The 21,064-nt window shown below is 50.9% G+C and overlaps 8 protein-coding genes across 8 annotated transcripts; 2 read left to right on the top strand and 6 right to left on the bottom strand.

The window, feature by feature from the left end:
* Positions 1-7: 7 nt before the first annotated feature.
* MIND_00742700 (Translation elongation factor 2) lies at positions 8-2,454 on the bottom strand (the record flags this gene model as incomplete). The annotated part of the gene is made up of 3 exons (XM_037364127.1): positions 8-1,958; positions 2,004-2,319; positions 2,364-2,454. 3 exons carry the CDS (start codon positions 2,452-2,454, stop codon positions 8-10), a joined length of 2,358 nt encoding a protein of 785 aa, XP_037219771.1.
* Positions 2,455-2,531: 77 nt separating this feature from the next.
* Positions 2,532-3,326, top strand: MIND_00742600 (Protein-S-isoprenylcysteine O-methyltransferase; the record flags this gene model as incomplete). Its single annotated transcript, XM_037364126.1, has 2 exons — positions 2,532-2,808; positions 2,857-3,326. 2 exons carry the CDS (start codon positions 2,532-2,534, stop codon positions 3,324-3,326), a joined length of 747 nt encoding a protein of 248 aa, XP_037219770.1.
* Positions 3,327-3,396: 70 nt separating this feature from the next.
* Positions 3,397-4,079, bottom strand: MIND_00742500 (60S ribosomal protein L9; the record flags this gene model as incomplete). Its single annotated transcript, XM_037364125.1, has 3 exons — positions 3,397-3,609; positions 3,663-3,767; positions 3,831-4,079. The coding sequence occupies 3 exons, from the start codon at positions 4,077-4,079 to the stop codon at positions 3,397-3,399; spliced, it is 567 nt and encodes a 188-aa protein (XP_037219769.1).
* Positions 4,080-4,481: 402 nt separating this feature from the next.
* MIND_00742400 (CID domain-containing protein) lies at positions 4,482-6,505 on the top strand (the record flags this gene model as incomplete). Its single annotated transcript, XM_037364124.1, has 6 exons — positions 4,482-4,739; positions 4,794-5,183; positions 5,234-5,625; positions 5,677-5,869; positions 5,924-6,166; positions 6,212-6,505. The coding sequence occupies 6 exons, from the start codon at positions 4,482-4,484 to the stop codon at positions 6,503-6,505; spliced, it is 1,770 nt and encodes a 589-aa protein (XP_037219768.1).
* Positions 6,506-6,665: 160 nt separating this feature from the next.
* On the bottom strand, positions 6,666-8,675 carry MIND_00742300 (uncharacterized protein; the record flags this gene model as incomplete). The annotated part of the gene is made up of 9 exons (XM_037364123.1): positions 8,179-8,675; positions 7,801-8,126; positions 7,650-7,754; positions 7,387-7,602; positions 7,270-7,331; positions 7,204-7,217; positions 7,109-7,157; positions 7,026-7,060; positions 6,666-6,978 (listed from the first exon to the last, which is right to left on the bottom strand). Exons 1-9 carry the CDS (start codon positions 8,658-8,660, stop codon positions 6,666-6,668), a joined length of 1,602 nt encoding a protein of 533 aa, XP_037219767.1. The 5' UTR covers positions 8,661-8,675.
* Positions 8,676-8,788: 113 nt separating this feature from the next.
* MIND_00742200 (uncharacterized protein) lies at positions 8,789-17,932 on the bottom strand (the record flags this gene model as incomplete). The annotated part of the gene is made up of 20 exons (XM_037364122.1): positions 8,789-9,190; positions 9,242-9,341; positions 9,390-9,937; positions 9,984-10,307; positions 10,360-10,665; positions 10,715-10,976; positions 11,030-11,410; positions 11,460-11,524; positions 11,579-11,794; positions 11,846-11,928; positions 11,978-12,401; positions 12,450-12,514; positions 12,562-13,130; positions 13,180-13,327; positions 13,374-13,440; positions 13,493-16,591; positions 16,637-16,696; positions 16,748-17,070; positions 17,124-17,145; positions 17,207-17,932. The coding sequence occupies 20 exons, from the start codon at positions 17,930-17,932 to the stop codon at positions 8,789-8,791; spliced, it is 8,190 nt and encodes a 2,729-aa protein (XP_037219766.1).
* A 487-nt stretch (positions 17,933-18,419) lies between these two features.
* On the bottom strand, positions 18,420-18,821 carry MIND_00742100 (uncharacterized protein; the record flags this gene model as incomplete). The annotated part of the gene is made up of 3 exons (XM_037364121.1): positions 18,564-18,821; positions 18,501-18,518; positions 18,420-18,455 (listed from the first exon to the last, which is right to left on the bottom strand). Exons 1-3 carry the CDS (start codon positions 18,807-18,809, stop codon positions 18,420-18,422), a joined length of 300 nt encoding a protein of 99 aa, XP_037219765.1. The 5' UTR covers positions 18,810-18,821.
* Positions 18,822-19,016: 195 nt separating this feature from the next.
* MIND_00742000 (uncharacterized protein) lies at positions 19,017-21,045 on the bottom strand (the record flags this gene model as incomplete). Its single annotated transcript, XM_037364120.1, has 2 exons — positions 20,980-21,045; positions 19,017-20,933 (listed from the first exon to the last, which is right to left on the bottom strand). Exons 1-2 carry the CDS (start codon positions 21,028-21,030, stop codon positions 19,017-19,019), a joined length of 1,968 nt encoding a protein of 655 aa, XP_037219764.1. The 5' UTR covers positions 21,031-21,045.
* Positions 21,046-21,064: the final 19 nt, after the last annotated feature.

Genomic DNA, 21,064 nt, shown 5'->3' with positions numbered 1-21,064 from the left:
AATCTATTCAAGCGCGGCCTAGCTCTTTCAAAATCTCTGTTTTGCGCGAATCTGAGACGAATCTGAACCCTGCATTAGCCATCTCGAAAGTTCCGTGTCCACCAGATAGAGCCCGCAAGCGGTTGGAATAGTCCAGCATTTGGCTCAGTGGTGCAACTGCATTTATTGACCGCTTCATGCGCAGAGATCCTGTAGCACCGTGTTTCACGTGACCAGACGGGGAAAGCTCCAGAGGAGGAATGTAATTCCCGTCCTCAGGGTATCCGCCAATTTCGTCTTCCGACGAGCCTGTATCGACTTCAAACACCTCTGCTCCATGTTCTGTTAAATCCTTCACTGCTTTACCAAGGCTATCCTCATTGACAGACACCTTCACTGTGACGAATGGCTCCAAAATAGGACCCATGCCCGCCTCCCGCAAGAATTCGCGAAGAATAACTGCTGCTGCGCTAGTCAAGATACTAGTTGGAGCACTGGGAGGAATGACGAATCCGTGGACTTGGACGTGAACATGCGACATTTGAAGAGCCGTATGAGGAGAGTTGGAAAGGGCACTAGCGATCCCTTGTGCGACCAAAACGTTTGGTGAAGTCGACGATACGTTGTTCGGGCTATCGAATGGTTTACCATCCCGATCGACGACAACATTACCGTCCCATGTCGGATCGCCGGTTTCCTCTGAGCCCAATGATCGTACTGAGAGCGTGATATCAACAGTTGTCGAAATGCCCCCAACATCAGTTTTCCATGAGCGGGATTGCGGACCGCGCATCCTGCTAAAAAAATCCGCCTTCGCAGAGATGCCTGAGCCTAGACCTTCTCGATAACTAACCCGTCTGGTCCCAAACTCGAAATTGACGCCCCATTCGTCACGCAAGCGACCTTCCACGATTTCAAGATGCAAGGCCCCAAGACCATGAGCGAGAAGTTGGCCTTCTTGGGTGTCGACGCGAACCGATGGGTCTGTTCGAGAAAGTGCCGCCAGTGCGTCTTGGACAGGTTGTAAATCAGAGTGTGAATTAGGGATAACCGAGACGGCGATAACTGCAGGGGGGGCTGTGATTTCACGTAGCGAAGATCGAGCTGAGGCAGAGGCACCCGACGACTCGAGTGTGTCTCCGGTCCGCGTATGCTTGAATCCAAGAAGGACACCGACGGTTCCAAAAGGCAGCTCCTCGACTTCTTCTGGCTGGGAAGCATATAATAACATGAGCTTTGAGATTCTCTCCTTCTGGCCACGCGTCGTGTTTATCAGCGACGTTTTTCGAGTGACTTTTCCGGAGTAGACACGAACGAAGGTCATCCAACCTAGCCGTTTGTCCCAGGTCACCTTCCAAGCGAGAAGCCTTACAGGTGAATTATTTCGTTGGGGGTCATGTTCCAAGTCAAGCGGGCTGGCCAACAATGCACCAACATAATCCATGACCAAATCTGTCCCGATATTTTTTACCGCTGCACCGCACAGTACTGGCAGAACTTCATTTCGCAAGGTAGCTTGACGGAGATGTTTCATGAGGGTGTTGTTGTTGAAGTCTAGGTAGCCGGGGTGACTGCTTGGGAGCTCAAGCAATGAGTCCATGAGTTCATCTGAGGACATGGCTAGTCGATCCAACAAAGCAGTCCTTGCTGGAGCAAGATGAGGGAGAATCGGATGGTTGATGGGCAGTAGACCAGCACCAGCTGCAACTTCGTCGCCATTTGTGGGCAGGGGATGTCGGGTTGGGTCGGCGTCTGGGTCTTTCCAGCGCCATATTTCCCAGTTGACGAGGTCTACGATTCCCTGGATACCAGGCTCCGCATGGGCATAGTCTTGCGGGTCAAAGGACGCAATTGGGAGAGTTAATGGGAGTGGGTGGGGATGGAGGCGGTTGGCTAAAAGCGAGGAAACAGATGCGCTAAATGACGCCCCTGGCCGGTCAAGTTTGTTGAGGAACATGATACGAGTAGGGACACCGTATCTATATTTGTTTAGCTATGGGTAGATCTACTTTTGCACCTCTTACCGGTCCAATTGGCGCCAAACACCTTTGGTTTGGGCCTCCACACCTTCAACAGAGTCGATCAAGACGACTGCACCATCTACGACGCGACTTGCGCTTTCTACCTCCATGCCAAAGTCAGCATGACCCGGAGTGTCAATTAGATTGAACAGTTTATCCTTCCATTGCACGGGAATGCTGGCGGATTGGATGGTTATACCTCGTTCACGTTCTGCTGGCAAGAAGTCTGTTGTAGTGCTGCCCGTGTCCACGGAACCGGAACTCGAGAGGTATGACGATTTGAGTAGGATGGATTCAGTGAGTGTAGTCTTGCCTGAGTCTGCTGCGGTTGAATTTTGACGCGTCGAACGTGACTGTTTGTACCTATGTGGGCAACGAGTGCAATATTCCTGATTTTTTGAGGGTCATTGGCAGCAGTTGAGATACTGCGAAAAAGGTGCGGAACAAGCCGCATATTGCCGAGTCCGATCATCCACTTTTCTTTTGTCTTCTGGCGTCAATGCAGCAGACTCAACTTGGTCTTTCACCATAATGTCCTCCCCCTCCTCCGCCCAACCTCAGTACAAGGGTCGTATACCTAACACCCCTCTCGCAGCATCATTCGTCTCCTTTCTTCTTGGAGGCACATTCGCCCTCGGCACGGTCACCTTTCTAGTGGGTGGCCTGCTCACAACAAACCCCGCATTTCCAAACGCGCCATGGTGGCTGACGGGCCAATTGGGCTTCTTCATCGGCGCGTGGTCGCTTTTCCACTGGGGCGAATACGCCGTCACCGCTGGCTGGAATCTTGAGAAATGCAGTGTCGATTGTATGTGCTTGTCTCTTTTGAAGCTTTGACTGACTGACGTTCACATAGCCTTCCTTCTGGAGAACGGCTCTCTATATCACATCGCACACGGTACTGCTCTCACCGAATACCTCATCACACTATGGCTGCGACCAAACTGGAAGACATATCCCAATTTCGCCTTGGTTGGACTAGTGCTTGTTATCATTGGCCAAATTCTCCGATCTACAGCCATGATTCATGCATCGACCAACTTTTCGCATGCTGTCGCGTTTAAGAAACGGGACACCCATATTCTTGTCACCGATGGCGTCTATGCGTGGCTTAGACATCCATCCTACACTGGCTTCTTTTATTGGGCATTAGGAACCCAACTAGTCCTCCAGAATCGCCTCTCATTCGTCTTATACGCCATTTTGCTCTGGAGATTCTTTTACTACCGTATTCGCGCAGAAGAGAGGGCATTGATCGTCTTCTTTGGTGACTCGTATGTGCAGTACAGAAAGCGAGTAGGCACTCTTATTCCTTTCGTTCCATAGCAATAGAATCAGCTTTTTGTTTTTTCGTGGGTGAACCATAAGCATAGCATGGATATGGACATGGTCTACATTACTCGTCTGCGATCACGGTGCCCTTGCCCGACACGTAGATCCCGTCAAGGAATTTCCGGATGTCCTTGTTTCGGACAAGGCAAGCACCATGAATCGAAGCGGCTGACTGCGAAACATTGTCGATGTCGTTGCCCTCCAAAATGAGCTCGTCTTTTTGGGCTGTTGATTCGGAGATTTTGACCCCAGACAGCATGTCCACGTGCCGTACGGCCTACAAAAAACATAATCAGTCCAGGTCAAAAAGAGGTCAACGATTCTACACACCTTTTCGCCCAAGAAATTACGGATCTCGACCTTTGTGCCGTCTTCCTGGATGATGCAGTTGATGGGGAAATGGGCATAGACGGCACGCATTTTGTATTGGAAACCCTGAACACATCAAGTTAGCGGTGGAGAGTAGATAGCCCAGCTACGACGACGTGCCTTTGTAACACCAGTTATCATGTTGCTGATCAAGCTCTTGATGGTGCGGAGGCAGGCGACGTGTTTGCGGCCACCTTGCCAGACAGCGAGGGTGACTTTGTTGGTTTTGCCCTTGAGCAGTCGGATGTCCATGTTAACGTGGCGGACATTCTTCGTCAGGGTTCCCCGCGGGCCAGTAACGGTGATCAGTCGCGACTTGACCGAGACCTCAACGCCGGAGGGGATTTCGAGCTCTTCCGTCTTGAGGACGTCGTACATCTGAGGAAAACTGTCAGCATCCACCCCATCTCTCACCGAAACTGTCCGAAATGGGGCTCGTTTGGAAGCAGAGCTCCATCTGAGTGCCGTAGACACAGTTTCGGTGAAGCAGAGAGACACACGCACGGCGGGTGGCTTGAGGGAGAGTGGTGGAAAAAAGACGAGTTTTGATGGCTGATGGGGGAGTGACAATCGGTCGGATTATGCAGATGCACGTTGAGGACTCAAAAAAAATGACTGTAGAACCCGAAAAGTAGTATACAGTAATTTGGAATCGACTCGAGGTACCGCACTACTCCAGGAACAATGGGGACGGTGGCTCTGACTCCCTCTCAAACAATTGGTGCATCACACCAGTCACATCAATCGCATCTTGGCTTCGTTCCTACGTAGTTGAATCCCATGTACGCTCAGCAGCACTATGCTGCCCCTCCCACAAGCTACGGTAGTGGTTATTACTACCAGCAGCCCCCGCCACCCCCGCCACCTCCAGCTCCGTACAATCCCGACCCAAATACCTTCCGCAGAGACTACACAAATCTGCTCACCGAATTGAAGGTCAACTCAAGACCAATCATTCAACACCTTTCCATGCTCGCCCAAGATTTTACTCGCTATGCGGACATCGTCGCCCATTGCATTGAGTCTCATATTCGTAGAGTAAGTCATCGGCGCAGTTTAGCCGAACAGCCACCCTCAGCTCACATGTCGCAGGTGCCACCCTGGATGAAACTGCCCGCTTTCTATGTCCTCGACGCTATCTCAAAGAACGTTCACGACCCGTACGCCCGCCAGTTCTCAACCTTTGTTGTTCCGCTGTTCCTCGAGACCTACGGTCAAGTAGACCAGGCAACACGTACCAAAATGGAAGAGATGCTGCTCACTTGGCGGAACAGCTCTCCCGCTGGCTCTCAAGTTTTTGGTGCTCCAGCGCAGGCCGATATCGAGCGTGGTATATGGGGTGGTGGCGATCCTCAGTCAAGCCAAATATCAAGGGCGCAAGTTCTCTCTGAGCTGGAGTACACCCTCAACCAGAAGGAGCGTGCCTTACAGGCCAACCCAGCAGATAGCACTTCACAAAACCACATTAGCATCTTGCATCAGGTATGTCATCATGAATCATGCGCTCGACACACTAGCTTACGTCGCGTTAGCTTCGGAAACTTGTAGAAGCCGGCACTGTTTCGCAAGAAGAACTCCACCAAATCCTTGCTCAACTTCGCTCTCTAATGCGTGCTGTCGTCCCGACCCCAGCACCAATACCGGCCGTTTCCGCGCCAGTTTCTGTCTCGTGGTCCAATTCTTATCCACAACCGCCTCCCGCTCCTATGTATCCTACGTATGATACCGTGAAAACAGAGCAACCTCCGGCTGTTACTGGTCCCGATATCGTTGGTTTGATGGCGAGGTTAAAAGAGGCAGGCTATGTTAATGGAGCTAACCCCGTCGTCAAGTCTGAGTCTGACCCCGAGAGAGAGCAGTCTCGTGTGTATAGGAGGGATGTTCTCAGCTTAGATATGAAGTTATCTACTGCTGACATATCAAGGTATGTTGACCGTCGAGAGCGAATGAATTATAACAGAACACTTGCTAACAGGAGACGGCCCGGCATCACCACATTTCTCTATCAACGCCTTCCAGCGAAGTGTACCCAATGTGGTCTTCGATTCCCTGGTACTGACGACGGACCCGAAATGCAAGCCCATCTCGACATGCATTTTGCGCAAAATAGAAAAGCGAATCAGAACGTTGGACGGGGCCATAGTCGGAGCTGGTTCGTTGGAGTTGAGGTGCGTCACCTTCTTGAGAGATTTGTTCCTTGTTTATACTGATTCCATGGTCAGGACTGGGTCCAAGATGTGAAGGGTAAAGGCCGAGAAGGCGACCGTCCCATCAATGCGAAAGCTGCTGCTGCTGCTGCCACCGCCAAGCGAGATGCTGAACTGCGGGCCCAGTACGTTGTCGTTCCGCGCGGGGAGGAGGCAACAGCTGTTTCATGTCCGATATGTAAAGAGCAATTCAAGACCGAGTTCTTGGACGATGATGAGGAGTGGGTATGGCGGAATGCCGTTTCTAAGGAGGAACGGGTGCGTGCTTGTTGTGACAATGGCGTTGGGCGCTTACGAATCCAGGTCTACCATGCGACATGTTATGCGGGGCTGGCTGCCCAACGACTACTGCGGAGTGACTTGGCGGCGAGTCTGCGTAGCCATTCTAGTACGCCCGAGATTTCAGTGCGGAGTTTAAAGAGTGATGACACTGCCTCATCACAACGACCCTCCAAATCGCCCTCGCCAGATTCTAAGCTGCTAGGGACAAAACGTAAGGTTGACGATACCGACGCTGCTCTGAGTCCTGAGGCCGAGGGCACTCCTCGTTCCAAAAAACTTGCGTTGGACATAAAAGCTGAGGAGACTTCGCCGTAAGGTTTTCCCCTCTCCTACTTTTTTTTCTGCTGCATCCGTCGTTAAATTTGGAAGGATTTCATGACCTGCTTAAGCATATGTTTATTTTTTTTTCCCCACAACCAAATCACTTGTACTAGACCACCATTATACGGAGGAATAAATTCTTCGAAATACTTTATTACACTGTCCCTGTGTCATTAGCCCGTGGTATAACCATTCGCTCGTCTGTCGCTGTCTCAGCAGCCAGTTCGTCGTCGTCTGGTAATCGTCCATTTGGTCGTTTCTCCTCCTCTGTTTTCACGTGATCGAGTCCAGGAATGACACCGTCGATTGCCGGATGCTCCATCGCCAACGCCGCACGAAGCCGTTCCTTGACCTTTTCGACCCGCTTCGTGTGGGCACCGCCGATAGCGATGAACACCGCAGCGAAAATGCCACAGAGGAAGCTTGCAGGAATAAGGATGCCCGTGCTCCATGCCGGCCGTTGGAAGCTACCAGTCCAGTGAGATTAGAAGTTATCAAGTAGTGGTGGACAGACCGATTGAGGCCCCACATCGTCCCACAGAGCATGATCTAAATATACTTTATTCCCAATAAAACCCCAAGTGTGAAGCCTGTTACCTGAAAAATGGAATTGCCATCGTTGAGACAGCAAATGAGGAGGGCAGTACTAGAAGGGTGTTGAGCCACAGAAAGTGATTCTTTTGGCAACGAACTTTATTGGGAATGCCTACATCCACATTTTTTTTTTAGTTTGAACGCAGCCAGGAGGGCGCCCTTACCCGATGTGTTTCCGTCCCATGCGCCATATACCATGTCTGATGACGGGCAAACTTGACTTGTTCTACCACCGGGTCAGACTACCAAAAACGGTCGATATACTGTCAGGGGTCACACACGGCGGTGGAGGAACTGCTGCTCCTTGTCGGTGAGGACATGGACGTAGTTTTGGTCGTAGGCCGGATCGGGAAGGTCATCCTCGTCGAAGAGGGTTGGCAGGCCCGCCTTGGCGCGTAGCCTGCGTGTCCTCCGTTTGTAGTACCATATCCAGTAGATTCTATATGTGTCCAGCACCCGCGCGGGAATCAGGCCAATGCCTGTGACCGTGAATAGACCTGTTTTGTTTGGCGAGGAAAAGTGAGAGAATGACACGATAACGCACCGTTCTCGACTTGTGAGCTGACTTCGACCCAGAAGCCCTGCGTGTTTTCGTTGTGGAGGTTGATAATTTTGGCGAGGAAGATGACGATGGCGGCACCCCAGAATACTGTGGACATTGATTACCTGCCAGGCACATTCACAATAGCACACACCGACAGCAAAGCCGTAGATTGCAGTAAGGACCTGTACAAGGTTGCGTGACAAGGAATCAATGAGCGAGCAGTAGGACATACGCCGAGTGCTAAACGTTGTAATAAGAAAGTGAGGAAAGAGGGCGATGAAGAGGACCCAACGAGTTTTGACGAAAGCCCACACTCCCTTCAGTGTTCTCCTTATCTTCGAGGGGCGCTTGAGGAGGTCTTCGACATGTCTATCCAGCGAGTCCTCGTATTCTTTCCCCGGCCGGTCAGCCGACTCGAAGCCCTGGGGTGGGCTCGACAAGGTCACAACCGGCTTAATCGAATACCAAGTGGGTGGACTATAACAACAGCCTGTTAACTCGGGTAAAATGGGAGTCGGAGAAGACACACAAAAGGATGGCATTAGCGGCATTCGTTAGCGTCTGCACTGTCGCGACTTGTGGATCAATGACATCAAGGTGGTCGACGACATCGTCGTGGTGGTCTAGCTCGTCTGCAGTGTCTTGACCCTGCGAGGATGGCAGACTGAGTGCGCTCCCAATGAGGCCCGGCTGCCCATCTGACCGTGCACGGACCACAACATCGGTATTCGTGCCAGAGTGATGAGAAAGGGGCGTAGCGGGCCGTGCTAGCGAGTCTGGCGACAACGCCCCGCTCGTCACTGACGACCGCCCAACGCTCGCTACGCGAATCGGGACATTGCTTGTTGCGGTAATGTGGCTTTGGATGCGGCTACCACGCAAAGTGTTGGAGGGAAAGGGAATCGGGGGGCCGGGAGGTGGGGGAGGTGAGTGTTCAGCGAATATGGCAGCGAGCGAGCGGTCCTGTGTGTCCCCTGAATAAGTGCTCCGTCTGACGCGAACCGAGGGCATGGCAGGAGGAAAACCAGGTCCAAAGAAAGCATCACGGTCACGACATTTTGCTCCGTCGAAAGCCGTATGTAGTCATAGATAGGTATAAGATAGCGGGGGGTATGTACATCTCTCTAGCGCTACAAATTCTACGACTGACTAGGCACCTCTGGCTGTCCTTTATTGCGTCCAAACTTGATGGTAAACTTGCGGTTCCGACTTGGTGGCCGTGAAGGGGTTTCCTCCTCCGTCGGTTCATCAGTAAAGGACGTTCCGGGTAGTATAGACGGTGGAGGTGGTGTCTCCATCTTTTTACGCCTTCGCGCCCAACGCAAATGCGGAGACTGCGGCCGTTCAATCAACTCGCCACCCTCGCCTGGCGGTAAGGCTTTGGGGGCATGAACTTCTTTGTGGCTCGCAATCCACTTGGTCTTCGATATGAGCTCCCGTGCAACTGGTAGCACGGGCACCAAAGGCTGGTGGAACGCCATTTTAACCCATCCTCTCCAGCTCATATCTGAGGGAATGAACTGCCCAACAAGTTCTTCGAACTAGCCACAAAAAAATGAGCTTGGATGCAAAGGACAAATAGGTATACTCACACTCCACGTTTGATTGCGGAACTCGAGGTCTCGCGTGCGAATATGTGCGTCTCGGCACACAAACGATTCCTCCTTCATAACACTCAACAACAGATTCAAACTGCCAAATGCAATCAGAGACAGATAAAGAAAAGGGCATAAAAACTACCTTGATATTTTGACCAACACAAAACTCTTCTGCGAAGAACGCGTCTTCATTTCAGCGGCGTCGCCAGCCTTCTTTGTCAGCTGTGCTGACTTGTGGCTGGTGTCTGACCGAGTTTTCCTCCTCATTGGTTCTGGAGGTCGCAAAGTTGCTTGGTGCAAATCTCCAGATGAGGCTGTGCGATGTAATTGTGGAGCTGAAGGTGGCGAAAGTGACGCAGAGCGTAGGTCGGTGAAGGAGCGTGAAGAGCTAAGCCTCATTGGAGGTGCCAACGCGGGCACCGATAACGTGGCTTTCTTCCCAACTTGGGAGTCTAGTGAAGAGCGCGCTAAAACAACCTCAGTCGAGGGTTGCTCAGTAGGAGGCGTCTCTTCTTCGCTCAACCGTTTGCGATCCCGCCGCCCAGGCCAAACGTATTCCATAATCCGACGCCCGACTCTAGCGTCAACTTGAAGACGCATCGGATGGAAATTAAGTTCGAACGCTTCGTAGATGGTGATTCCACCAACAGGCGCCAACACAGACCAATTGGCGAGCACAAACAGTCCACGCTGTGGATTCTTAGCCTACTAATCGCTGAAGCAGCAAGCCACAAACCTTGAGTAAAGGATGATTTGGAGGCTCATCATGCTTGCTCAGAATCTCGGCCCATTGGGCGTCCCGAGAGCCGTCAAAAGCTTGAAGGTTTCCGACAGTCAGATTGTTGACTGTTGAGCTGTCCTGTCGTTTCAACCAGAAGAAGTCGATGTTTTGCACAACGAGCTTGGCCAGTAGCTCTCTGTGTTCGTCCAGCATCCGCCATGAAATCTCGGATGATGATGTGTGCAGAAGTAGTGCTGATTTAGGGTCATTCTGGTGGTCCCTTTGGTCCTGGGCGAGCGCAATACACTCAAATAATCCGCCTAGTTCCTCTGAAAGAAGCTTGGAGGGATCAATTGAGCGATAAATAAAACCTAAAGAAATGAAAGCTCACCATCTTGTGAGCTTTGAGCTTGAGCATCTCTAGTTGGGCGGCTTCGGGGGTTAGATGAGCGACATCAGCCATGAGTTCAGTATCAATAGCGTCGCGGAAATTAGTTTGAAGGTCAGTAACGACGTCTGCAACAGAGGCGAGGTCGTTGAAATCATAAGTAAATAGCAAGGTTTCTAGAGTATTCATGCGAGTTTTGTGAGCGGCGTCGGAAAATAGGAGCAGTTTGGCCACAATATTAGAGATGATTTGGAAGTGTTGGTCGATAGCAGTGACTGTGAAGCGAGGGATGTTGACCTGGATAAGATCCTGCAGAGACAATTAGAATGCCGATCACATCGTGAAAAACTCAACTCGCCGTTTGGTCGTGGAGATGGTCGTGGTTACCGAGACGGGCCTTGCCTGGATGGGATCTAACAACAGAGGTGACATTGTTCCTCAGTCGTAGCCGGTTGAACTTGTCGTAGTGGAATGTGGCATCCGTCTGCGGTACGAGTCGTTCAAAGTCTTGAGTTTCGCAGCGGAAGTCAATCAGCACTTCAAGCGGGACACAGCCATCTCCGCTGTAGTCTGCGGAAACCGGAGAAAAGGTCTGCAGCCCAGAAAGAGTGGTGAATGTTCTAAATGTGGATCAGTTGGCTATCTAAGCATCAAACAAGACTAATAATCGAACCTTGACATGACTTTACCGCTGATCGGGTCGTCGACATTGCCGTTGTCCATAATGGCATACGACTGGAGTTTGGCTTGAACAGCAGCAACAACACAACTCCTTTGAGACGACCAGTCATCGCGAAGCACAATTTGTGGCTTGAGTAGCAAGCAACAATGGCCCTTCACCAAGGAAACACCCTCCATCCAACCATCTAGTGGGTTCAGACCGATGGAAGGATCTAATGGAGACCCTTCATCTTCGAAAGACGGTCGTTCGTGGCCAGTCAAGATTTTCTTGAGGGCATGGGCTGCAGCCTGAGCAGCACCGAGGGAATGATGCTTGTCCAAGCCGGCAATGCCACTAACTTGTTCTGCCTGATCCCTAATGAACTTGACCGCACTAACGAACCTAATTAGCCACGGGTTTGCAGAGAATGTTGACAACGGACCGTGTTGCCATATGGTACTCTATGCCGCGGCGTGTTTGAGAGCAGTAGTAATATTGCATCATTATCTGCCGCGGAAGTTGAGGTCAGCGCTCAAGCGTATGATGAGAAATGGAACCCACATCACGAATAGCACTATCTAAAAATATCTTGGGGCATTGGATTTGATAGACATTGTCAAACTCGGCCCATTCAGCCTCGGAAACTGTGTCTGCTGGAATATGGTAGCTGTGGTCTCCAGATTCGCCGTTGGTGCGAGCCCCGGCTCGAGTTTGTTCAAGCAAAGCGATGTAATCCAGCAGCAATTTTTCCATTTTCTTGGTCGTCGCGATGTCCGGCTGGTGAAAAATCCATTAATGGAGAACGAGGGACGGAGAAAGGAAACGGACATCATTTTCATCTGCTTTCTTTGACAAACCCCGGAGTTCATTAACGCGGTCCTTTGCTAGATCGATCTGCACTTCCAAAACAGCTGCAACATATCAACAAAATAGAATGAAAAAAGACTAGAGAAGACGTACAAGGCTGCTTCCCAATAAAGCAAGTGTGAGTTGACTCCATTCCGAATTTGCTGCTTTCCTCTTGATCCTGCGCAGCATCCGCCCTGCGGAAGTATGTAAAGCGCGGACAGGTCACAACTTGCAAAAGATGCAGCAAAGGTGGCGATTGCGGAGTCCAATCAAGCTCGATAAAATCGTCCGGGTCATACCAGATCGAATCATGGGGGACACGAGGAAGATCGGTACGAGTGCGATAATTGCTTCGCTGCGGAGATGCACTGACGCCAACGCTGACTTTGATGGGATCATCAAAGGTCGCAAGCATTGCGCGGAGGTCGAGTCCGTTGATTACAAGCTCAACCGCATAGAACGGCTTTCGACGCACAAGTTTCATGGTGTCCGGTCGGGCACCAGGCATAAGTGCTTCCTCTTCTCGCTGGTGCATCTATAAATATGTGAGTTGGGGACAGACTGGATAAAATGGGAGACAAACATCGACTCTGAACTCGTCAATAAATCCTTTAACCCCGATCCAAGGCGTGACGCCATCCGCCCATGCTGAGGTCACGTGAGAGCCAGCAGAAACATGTGTAAACAAAACGCACTTTCTCTGGAATCGTCGAGATAGGCATGCATGACATAGAGATGCTTGATAGATATTCGATACTTGAGGGTCGCCAAATGACGACTAAACTTGGGAGATATGTGTCGAGCAGGCCACGCGCTACCTTGTCGAATTGGCAGAGAGAGCACACTGTCAAAAAGCTTCCACCACGACCAAAAATGTGAAAACACTTGAGGAGTCAAGTGGAAGTTGCTCGAGTTCGTGTCTGCCCCAGACTTCGCATTGAGTGCGCAGGACAATGAAGTTGAGAGGTGAATGAAGTCGGACCGGAAACCATTATAAGTGTCGTTAGCGGTCTTGACCTCAGGCACGCCCGATTTCTTCTGTAGCTTGACATCATAGTGCGGCCGGAAGTCGTAGAAACGGCATTTACGATAGAACGCCGCGCCCCTACACGTGTCGCATTCTGGGCCACAGGCTCTTTCCATCACAAAGCCAACTCCAAAACAAACACCGGATCCGAGTTTGGCGCATATCTTGGTAAAAGGGCGGACTTTTTCTCCCTCACGACGACGCTTGCGTTTGGTTTTGGGTAGAAGATAAGAGAAACTTGATGGGCATGTCAAAAAAGGATGAAATGTTTGTCAACTGTGCTTACTCGGGAATCGCAATGATCATGGACTCGCTGAACACCTGGATGAGCTCCTTGTGAATGTTCTCCTGTGCTATCAATAGCCTAGGTTTTCCTTGCCACACAAGAGCGAAACCCGCCCCGGCATCGTGGATGATATGAGGGTCACGCAGGCCTGGTCAAGGATAAGTCGAGTTGAAAAAAGGTCTATCGGATCTCACCTTTCATTTGATACCGCACCTCTCCTGTAAAATCTGCCTGAATGTTCCAATGGAAGATAAGCCGCATCTGAATAATATTTAGGTTCATACTTAATTGTTTGTTGTGATTAAGGAAATACCTTGTCCCAGAAACCTATCGCCGGCGAGGCATCACGAGGCGCACTCGACAACGTTTCCACCACTCGCATGAGATCTTGAGTCGCCGGTTGGTAACTCACACCCCAGGTAAAAATGGTAGGAGCCGTTGTTGTCACATCGATGACTGGACTCGCATATGACTTGACCGGCATGATCGTCTTGGGCACCGAAAGAGAGAACGGCGCAGCACCAGGAAGCCCGTAATCGGAGCCAACCACCGAGCAGTGGACCCAGTCAACGGAAAGGTCAGTACCCATTTCCTCTGCAATAACCAAATCGCTGTCAAAATCAAGAGCGAAAAGGGTTTTATCCTCATGAGGAGGAATATAGACGAGGGGCAGTGGGTAGTCCCGTAATGTGACGCGTAAGGAGGCCAGTCCAAAATTCAGGTGCATTGGAACAAGCAGCGAATATTGGGTGTCAAGTGGGAGACCTCCGCCTTGTTTGTGGAGAAACAGAGGGAGACCATCGATGGGGAAGGAAGGAGGAGAGACATTGAGGGCTATGTTGGTCAAAGCAAGTCGTATAAGAGGTGGGGTCTGAGAGACGGGCTCGACCGAAATCAAATTGGGAACCGCGCGATCAACTCTCACTGGAAGGGAGCCGAAATGTTTCCGCGTAACAGACTCTTCATCTTTGGCTCGCCGATGCTTTGCCATATTAAGACGCATAGCCCAGTCAACAGAATGGACCTCGTTGAGCCGTTCACGGGCCTCGTCGATGGATATGGAATGGACCGCGTCAAAGTTGTAGTCCAGATTCTCGTGTGGACGGTCACCATTGGAGTTCTCTTCCAATCGAATACTCTGGACTTTGGCCGCAAATGCCTGTTCACGATCTTTGCGGGTCCTTGCAGCTTCCAGGCCCGTGCGAAATATGGCTCCGAGACGAGTTTCAAAGGGGTCATCTGCAGCCTCTGCAATCAGGGACCGAATGTTGACCATTATTTTCGGTACTTTCTTGGGGCCTTCCGCCTCTGGTGTCGGTATTGCGTAGTACCTTCCAAGGAAGCATATTCGAGAAAGATGACGAGCAGCCTTTACAATAACGCTGATGTCGAAGATAAGATCAGATAAGATGAAGCCATGGGGAATGCGAAGTTTAGCATTGTCTGCTTCAACTTCAATTGAATCGGTGTGCAACGTAATCTTCCATTTCTGGAGAGAAGCAAACTCTTCCCAGCGATCATGAGTATATCCCGACGCGAAACCGCTTGTTGGCGCATAGACTTGAACCCATGCAATCGCTCGATCCCAAGTTGCGATCAATGATGCTCCCGGTGCGGCAATCAATTTGATCGCATCCAGTCTAAGGACAGCATGTTGCTTGAGCAAGTTGCACATTATTTGGACAGTCCGAACGGTCACTGTAGTCTTCAAGACCAGAGGACGGCCGGGCACAGCAGCTGAGTCAGATACTCTCGGTACAGCGGAAACATTAGGGCGGGCCTGGGCTAGTTGCTTGAGTGTTGAGACGCCTAATAGAACACTGTATATATGGGAAAGTTGGAGAGTTCCCCGCAAATACGGAATGACAATGGCGACATCACAACTGTCTGTAAGACTGACAGTTGGCCAGAAAGTACCACTCGACAGCGATATTTGGAGCTGGAATCCTTTGAGACCCAAAAATTCCTGTCCCTTGAGATTCGGGTCGTCACGCTCGGCAAGAAGGGGGTCATCAGCGTCATATTGTGTCGAAACCGCACTGCGGAGAGCAAGGTCTGGAACAGAGACAGAGACGAAAACAGCCGTACTGTTGGTGCGTAAGGCGTTGAGAACGGCAGGTAACAGAGCCTCTTGAGGAAGATAGAGCTTTTGCCGAGTCGCTGATCGCCAATCCGCCTGTCGATCAGGATTTGAGCGAAGGGAGCAGTACTGGATCGAGAAGCCGGTAGCACGAGCAGCAAAGCCACGACACAAATCCATGGTATCATCAGGATTGATGTCTGGGGCTGTCACCATGAAGACACATCGCGCAAGGGAGAATGTTGCGGAAATGCCGTTGGGGAGTTTATTGAGGATCGAAGTTGAAGATGTGGATGCCTTGGTCCGTTGCGCCTTGGGAGGTAGAGAGGAGAGGATGCCAGTCAGGGTGTTGATGACTAAAGGATGCCAGAGTTCGACGCACAGAGCATCTGTGGTGCAATGAAGAGAAACAATCTTCGAATGCGTGTCCACTGTTGGGGGGCCATCTTCGTGGATCAACGCTTCTGCAGTGCCAGAACCGGAGAGTTCAAGTGCCTCCATGGAAAGAAGGACGGGATCATCGGAAGAAGTGTCCACAAAATTCCCTCGAGTCGAACACACTCGAAGGAAGAGAGGCCGAAGCACAACATGCAGCGTCCCATGAAGTTGTAAAGGTAGTGAATCTGAAAGTGGCAAGGCTGCTGCAGAATTCGAGCGCGGATAATGATGTGAGTAATGGGTAGACGCGGACACAATGAAACCGTCAGTGTTGAAGGCCAGTGCAGCCGGATCAGCGGCTGTTGTTCCGACGATCAGCCGAACGGAGATCGGATCACATTCCACTTCAAACGAAATTCGAGGCAGAGCAATACCGGTTCCTTCGAAAGCTGGAGCCGGAGGAGAATCATCCACTACTGCTGCCGCTGGAGGTGATTTGTGGTCGGCGAATAATGCAGTCAGCCGATCAAGACGCTCAGTCATGTCGATGGTACCAACATGCGCATGAACAGCAAGTAGCGATGCATTGGGGTCCTCCGTCATGAAAGGTGAGGTGTGTAACCATGGAGTCGGCCACTGGCTGCCAAATGCTTGGATATTGGTGGATTCGATTATCAACAAACGAAGTTGGCTGACGGAGGTCTTGCGGTCGAGTTTGATTTCACCCGTTGAGAAAGAACAGATGTAGCCTTCAGCATCAATGAATTTCGTCTTTGCTCCGTGACCAAGTAGTCGGCGATGAAGAGGCGTGTGCTCTGGGTCGCTGATCTTGGCACCAACATTTATATCTTGCACGCATGCCTTGTACGTCTCTTCCCCATGAAGATTATCGCCGAATGTAGCAGTTAGCCTCGACATTTGGAAACTGACACTGTCCAGAAAAACCAGTTTAGACTAAAACAGGTTAGCTCATGGTAATGAAAAATTTGCCGAATTTACCTTGTCCACAGATTCCTTCAACTTGATGGAGGGAGGAATTGCACGTCGTGTTTTCGTTGTCTAGGGGATTCAAGTCAGCGGAACAGGACAGTGAGACATGTAAGGACTTGCAACAGAGAAGGCTCCGAAGAAGGGTGACCGAGGGGAAGTTGGCGATATTGGAGAGAAGAACGAGGTCCTGGGAGAAAGGATGGCCATACGCGGAGGATCGAAAGAGGGCGGGACGTCGACAATTTGCACGTCGGGTTCAACAACAGTAGGTGAAGCCCGCTTGATAGAGCTCAACAAAGTGATCAGAGCCGCAACATTGACATGCGCATCGGGAAGGCTCAGTGAAATATTGACGCTATGTGGGTCAATGGTGCCGCTCCTGGGACGGAATCCCAAAGACGCATCGAAATTAATGGCCCCGGGTAGTTTGAAGAAGTCGTTCTCTGCAAGTTAAAAAAAGTCAACGTGTTAGAATGTGGGGTAACTGCAACCGCACCATCCATGGACCCAATAATCTCCTGAAATTTGAATTGGAAGGTCGCAGAGCCGTGTGTCTGCCCCCATGCCCGCTCCCAAGACCGATGTAAGCTCTTCGTAAAAGCGGCGCCGCCATGCAGCCACAGACCGAGCCTGAGTTGAAGTTCGTGACCGTGGGGAACGAGGAACGACGACTCTCTCGGTCTGAGAGAATGCGAGAACTGTCCGTAGTGAGATTGTAGTTGTAACAATCTTCGCTCCGGGAAGGTCGGCAAATGTTAGTGTTGGAGAATGTAGATCCAGCGCCAGCGCTTGACTCAAACGCGGAACCCATCCAATGACCAGACGAAGACAGGCAGCGAAGTACGAGCGGATTAACGGTCGGACGAATGGGTCCGCGAAAGAGTAGAATGCGGAGAATAGTGTCCAAAAGGGATTGGCGATGGAGGAGGGGGTTAGTTGAGATTTTGTGTGGGCGCTGTGAGCCTGAGTTACAGGCTTATCGCCGAGCTGAAGCCGCGCCCCATGTACAGCGAAAGTGAGGCGGCGGGAAGCGTCTGTCGGCGCCCAAGACCATGTAATCCTTTCCACCCATAATGTCAACCCTCCAAACTTGGCATATATTCCCCGTATAGAGCGCAGGCTGATGCTTCGCACTCTCAGGTGCTTTGAAACTCGTCCAATGGTCCATGGGACGATATAAGTTCGGAGGAGGAGTGACAACGCTACAAGTCGCACGAGCCATAGAGAGAAGGTTGTCCACCACACATCATCGGGAAGAAACGCATTGAAGATGAGCAAGATGGGGTCGACGGTGGGGACTCGCATAGAATTGAGGGTCAAGCACAGAGGATGAGGACTTGAATCTCCCCAGTGGTCGTCAACAACATCAACTCAGGACTTGCGATCACACTGACTAATATATTCCTTCTAAATAGTTCCGTTGATCATAACCGTTCAGCAAGCAGCAAAGGAAAACAAGAGTCAGTAAAACTATCTAGATATCGTCAAAGTCATCGCTTGTCTTTACTTGCGGGTCTCCCAAGAAGGAGGCCCACAAGTCGCTGGTACTTGGCACGTGTTCAGTGAGAGGGCAGAATCTTGTTCGCCGGTAACTTCAAGTTGACCAGTAACACATCCTGACGCCTAGGCCTTGAGCTCGCTCCGTTGCTCTTTTTCGGTTAGTTGGCACAAGTTTTCAGGCTGCTTAACTCATACGTTAGAATCTTTGTCTGCTACCAAATCAACGCGGAGTCTGAAGGGCCGATGTTCCGACAATACGTCACACACATTACTACAAGTTACATGACTTCAATCAAACAGATTTCTTTGCCGGAGGACGTTGCTTAAGCTACGATGATCAGCAAGTCAGACTTGAGTAAGTGGACGGTCCTACCAGGATGATTTCTTGGACCTAAAATAGAGTTAGCTGATGACGAAGCCAAGGAGCAGCTGATACCTTCGCATGCTGTTCTTTAACTTGAGAATATATGTGTGCTGCTTCAGCCCTTTCATCTTCAGTCCTCTCTGGAAGGCGAGCCAATCGTTCCCATTTCAGAGTGGACATCCGGAGAAGTTCTGCCCTTACGAGCAGGTGGCGTATGCTGAGATCCTCCAAATTCTCCTTGGGAGCCGGAGGCGGCGGGACAGAAGGCTTGAGACTATCGGCAATGGCACGGAAGGATGATTGGAAGAATCCAAGCATTGTAGGACCCCTAAAAGTCCCTACTGGAGTAGGATTCTGAAAAATCTGTCCGGATTTTTCACCCTCAGTTTGTCCGGATTTGGATCAGACATAACCAAAATGTTTTCCTGTTCCAACCTCCAAAAAGCGTGATCATTAGTTCGTTCAGCAAGCAGAAAAGGAAAACAAGAGTCAGTAGTATTATGTATATAGATATTGTCAAAGTCATCACTTGCGGTCTCCGTCGAAGAACGCCACCATTTGGGCAACGGGCTTCCCGCTCAATGGTTTTATTGTCCCATCCTTTCCGACGTTGCTGGTCTGTTTCCTCAGCACCAGCGGATCGACAAAATTATTACCCGTTCCAAATCGGTCAATAGACTTGGAGCGTCCGTGTGGTATGGGTGAGGGACGGCGTTCCGCCAAGGACGAAACAGTATTGGGAGAAGCATGAAGGATGGAAGAAAGCCCATACGCGGATTGGGCACGCACTCGTGGCTCTTTCAACGGCGTTGATGCCTTTTGTGCAAGTTTGGCTGCAGCAGATTTGCCAATAGTGTCGCCACCACCAAATTCTTCGCCATCAGAACCTGAAAATGTGGCCGTACCCATCTCAACGTTTGAGTCGGAGTCCGAATCTGCTCCTCCTAGCGCCACGGTGTATCGCTTTCGTGGTGTTGGGCTTACACTTCCACGGCCAGAGCGAGAGGGAGGCTTGGGCACTGGAAGTTCGCTCGCTTTCATAGAGAGTGATGATACAGAAGAGAAGGACGCGTTTGAATAAGAGGTAGAGGTCGAAAGAGGGGGCGCCGTGCTTGGAAGACCGGAGATGGAATGGGATTCAGTCGTTGGTGAGGCCGTGAAAACATCGCGGGAGGGTAGCGCAGACTGCGTTGGAGAAGTGTAGTCACCTGTCGGGTAAGGTAATCGCGTGCTGCTTGTCGAATTAGACCTCATAGGTGGGGATGTAGAGTCAAGGGCAGTATGTCCAGAGACAGTACGCGGAGATGTGCCAGGGATGGCAAATGATGACGAAGGGGTGTTGGGACTGGCCGATATTTCGGCAGGGTATCGTGCCTTGGTTGGCTGAGAAAGATTGGCAGGCGTAACTGCGAACTTGGCCATTTCACGTCCGAGGGAAGAAACCCGACTTTGTAGTTCATGAAGACCCTCACGAATCTCAGCCAACCCTTCTCCGTCTTCATTTGGCGTCTTATGAGACTCCTTATCGTTCTCTTTGTCAACCAGCCACCTTTCTACGTCACCCATTCTTTCCTCTAATGCTCGGACATGACCCACTGTCCACTTTTCCAGTTTCTCGAATCGTTTGGCTATCGTGAGGAGCGTGACATGAACGTCCAAAGTGCCCGTTGTTTCGTCGAAGTGTGCATATAACGGAGGTGCCTCTTTCTCTTTGGAAGGGTCCGCACGCATGGGTGATGGTGTAAGATTTGGCGGCATGTTAGAATTCTGTGGTCGAGAAGGTGATGGAGAGGGAGTCGATGGTGAAGATGGTGAAGGTGCCTGAGAACGAGATGGAGGTGGAACGAGACTGGAATAAGATGGATTGTTGTACTTGGCCCATTCCTTCTCCTTTCCCTTCGCATTCTTCTTGTTTTCCTTTTCCCGAGCCTTCGCTTCTTGAATTACTTGCTGAGCTGGTGTCAAGTCCTTGTTTGGAGTCAAACGGTTCTTCGCTGCAGTCCACCATCCACCCTCTTTCTGAGACCCTGATGGTGAGGGTGGGTCCATTGATTGCGTCCTAGATGGCGGAGGGGGAAGAGCTTTAGTGCTTTCCATCATTGCGAGAACCCTTTCCTCCAGCCGTCTGTCTTCTGCCTCTCTCGTTAATATGCGCTCAGCCTCTCTTCTGCTTCTATCCCTCTCCCTTTCAGCCTCCTGCTCATCTTCTGGCACGCCCGGCGTCTTGGGTGCAACCGCGTCCATCATTGAACGGACAAAACTTGCAGCCATTTGGCTCACATGAGAGACAGACGATGCGGGAGAAGGAGACCTCCAGTCTTCATGCTCTTCGTCGTGTTCGAAATGGGGATCGATCCCGGTAGAAGTACTGTTAGGCAAGAAGCCATTTCTCAAAGGAGAGGACGGCCGATTGGCGGTTGGTTGATGATAACTACCTTCTGGCTATACACACACATGAGGTTCGCTATCGACAACATAACAAACATACGGGTTGGAGTGAGCCGGCTGGAGCGGTCATTCGCCGCTGTTGTTTCTGCATGTTGAGTTGAAACCACCAGATAACGCTGTGACAC

The sequence above is a fragment of the Mycena indigotica genome, assembly GCF_014461135.1.
Source record: "Mycena indigotica strain 171206Taipei chromosome Unknown Mind.scaff0006, whole genome shotgun sequence".
NCBI lineage: Eukaryota > Fungi > Basidiomycota > Agaricomycetes > Agaricales > Mycenaceae > Mycena > Mycena indigotica.
Note: the sequence above shows the minus strand (reverse complement) of the source record. Positions and strands in the feature narration are given on the sequence as shown.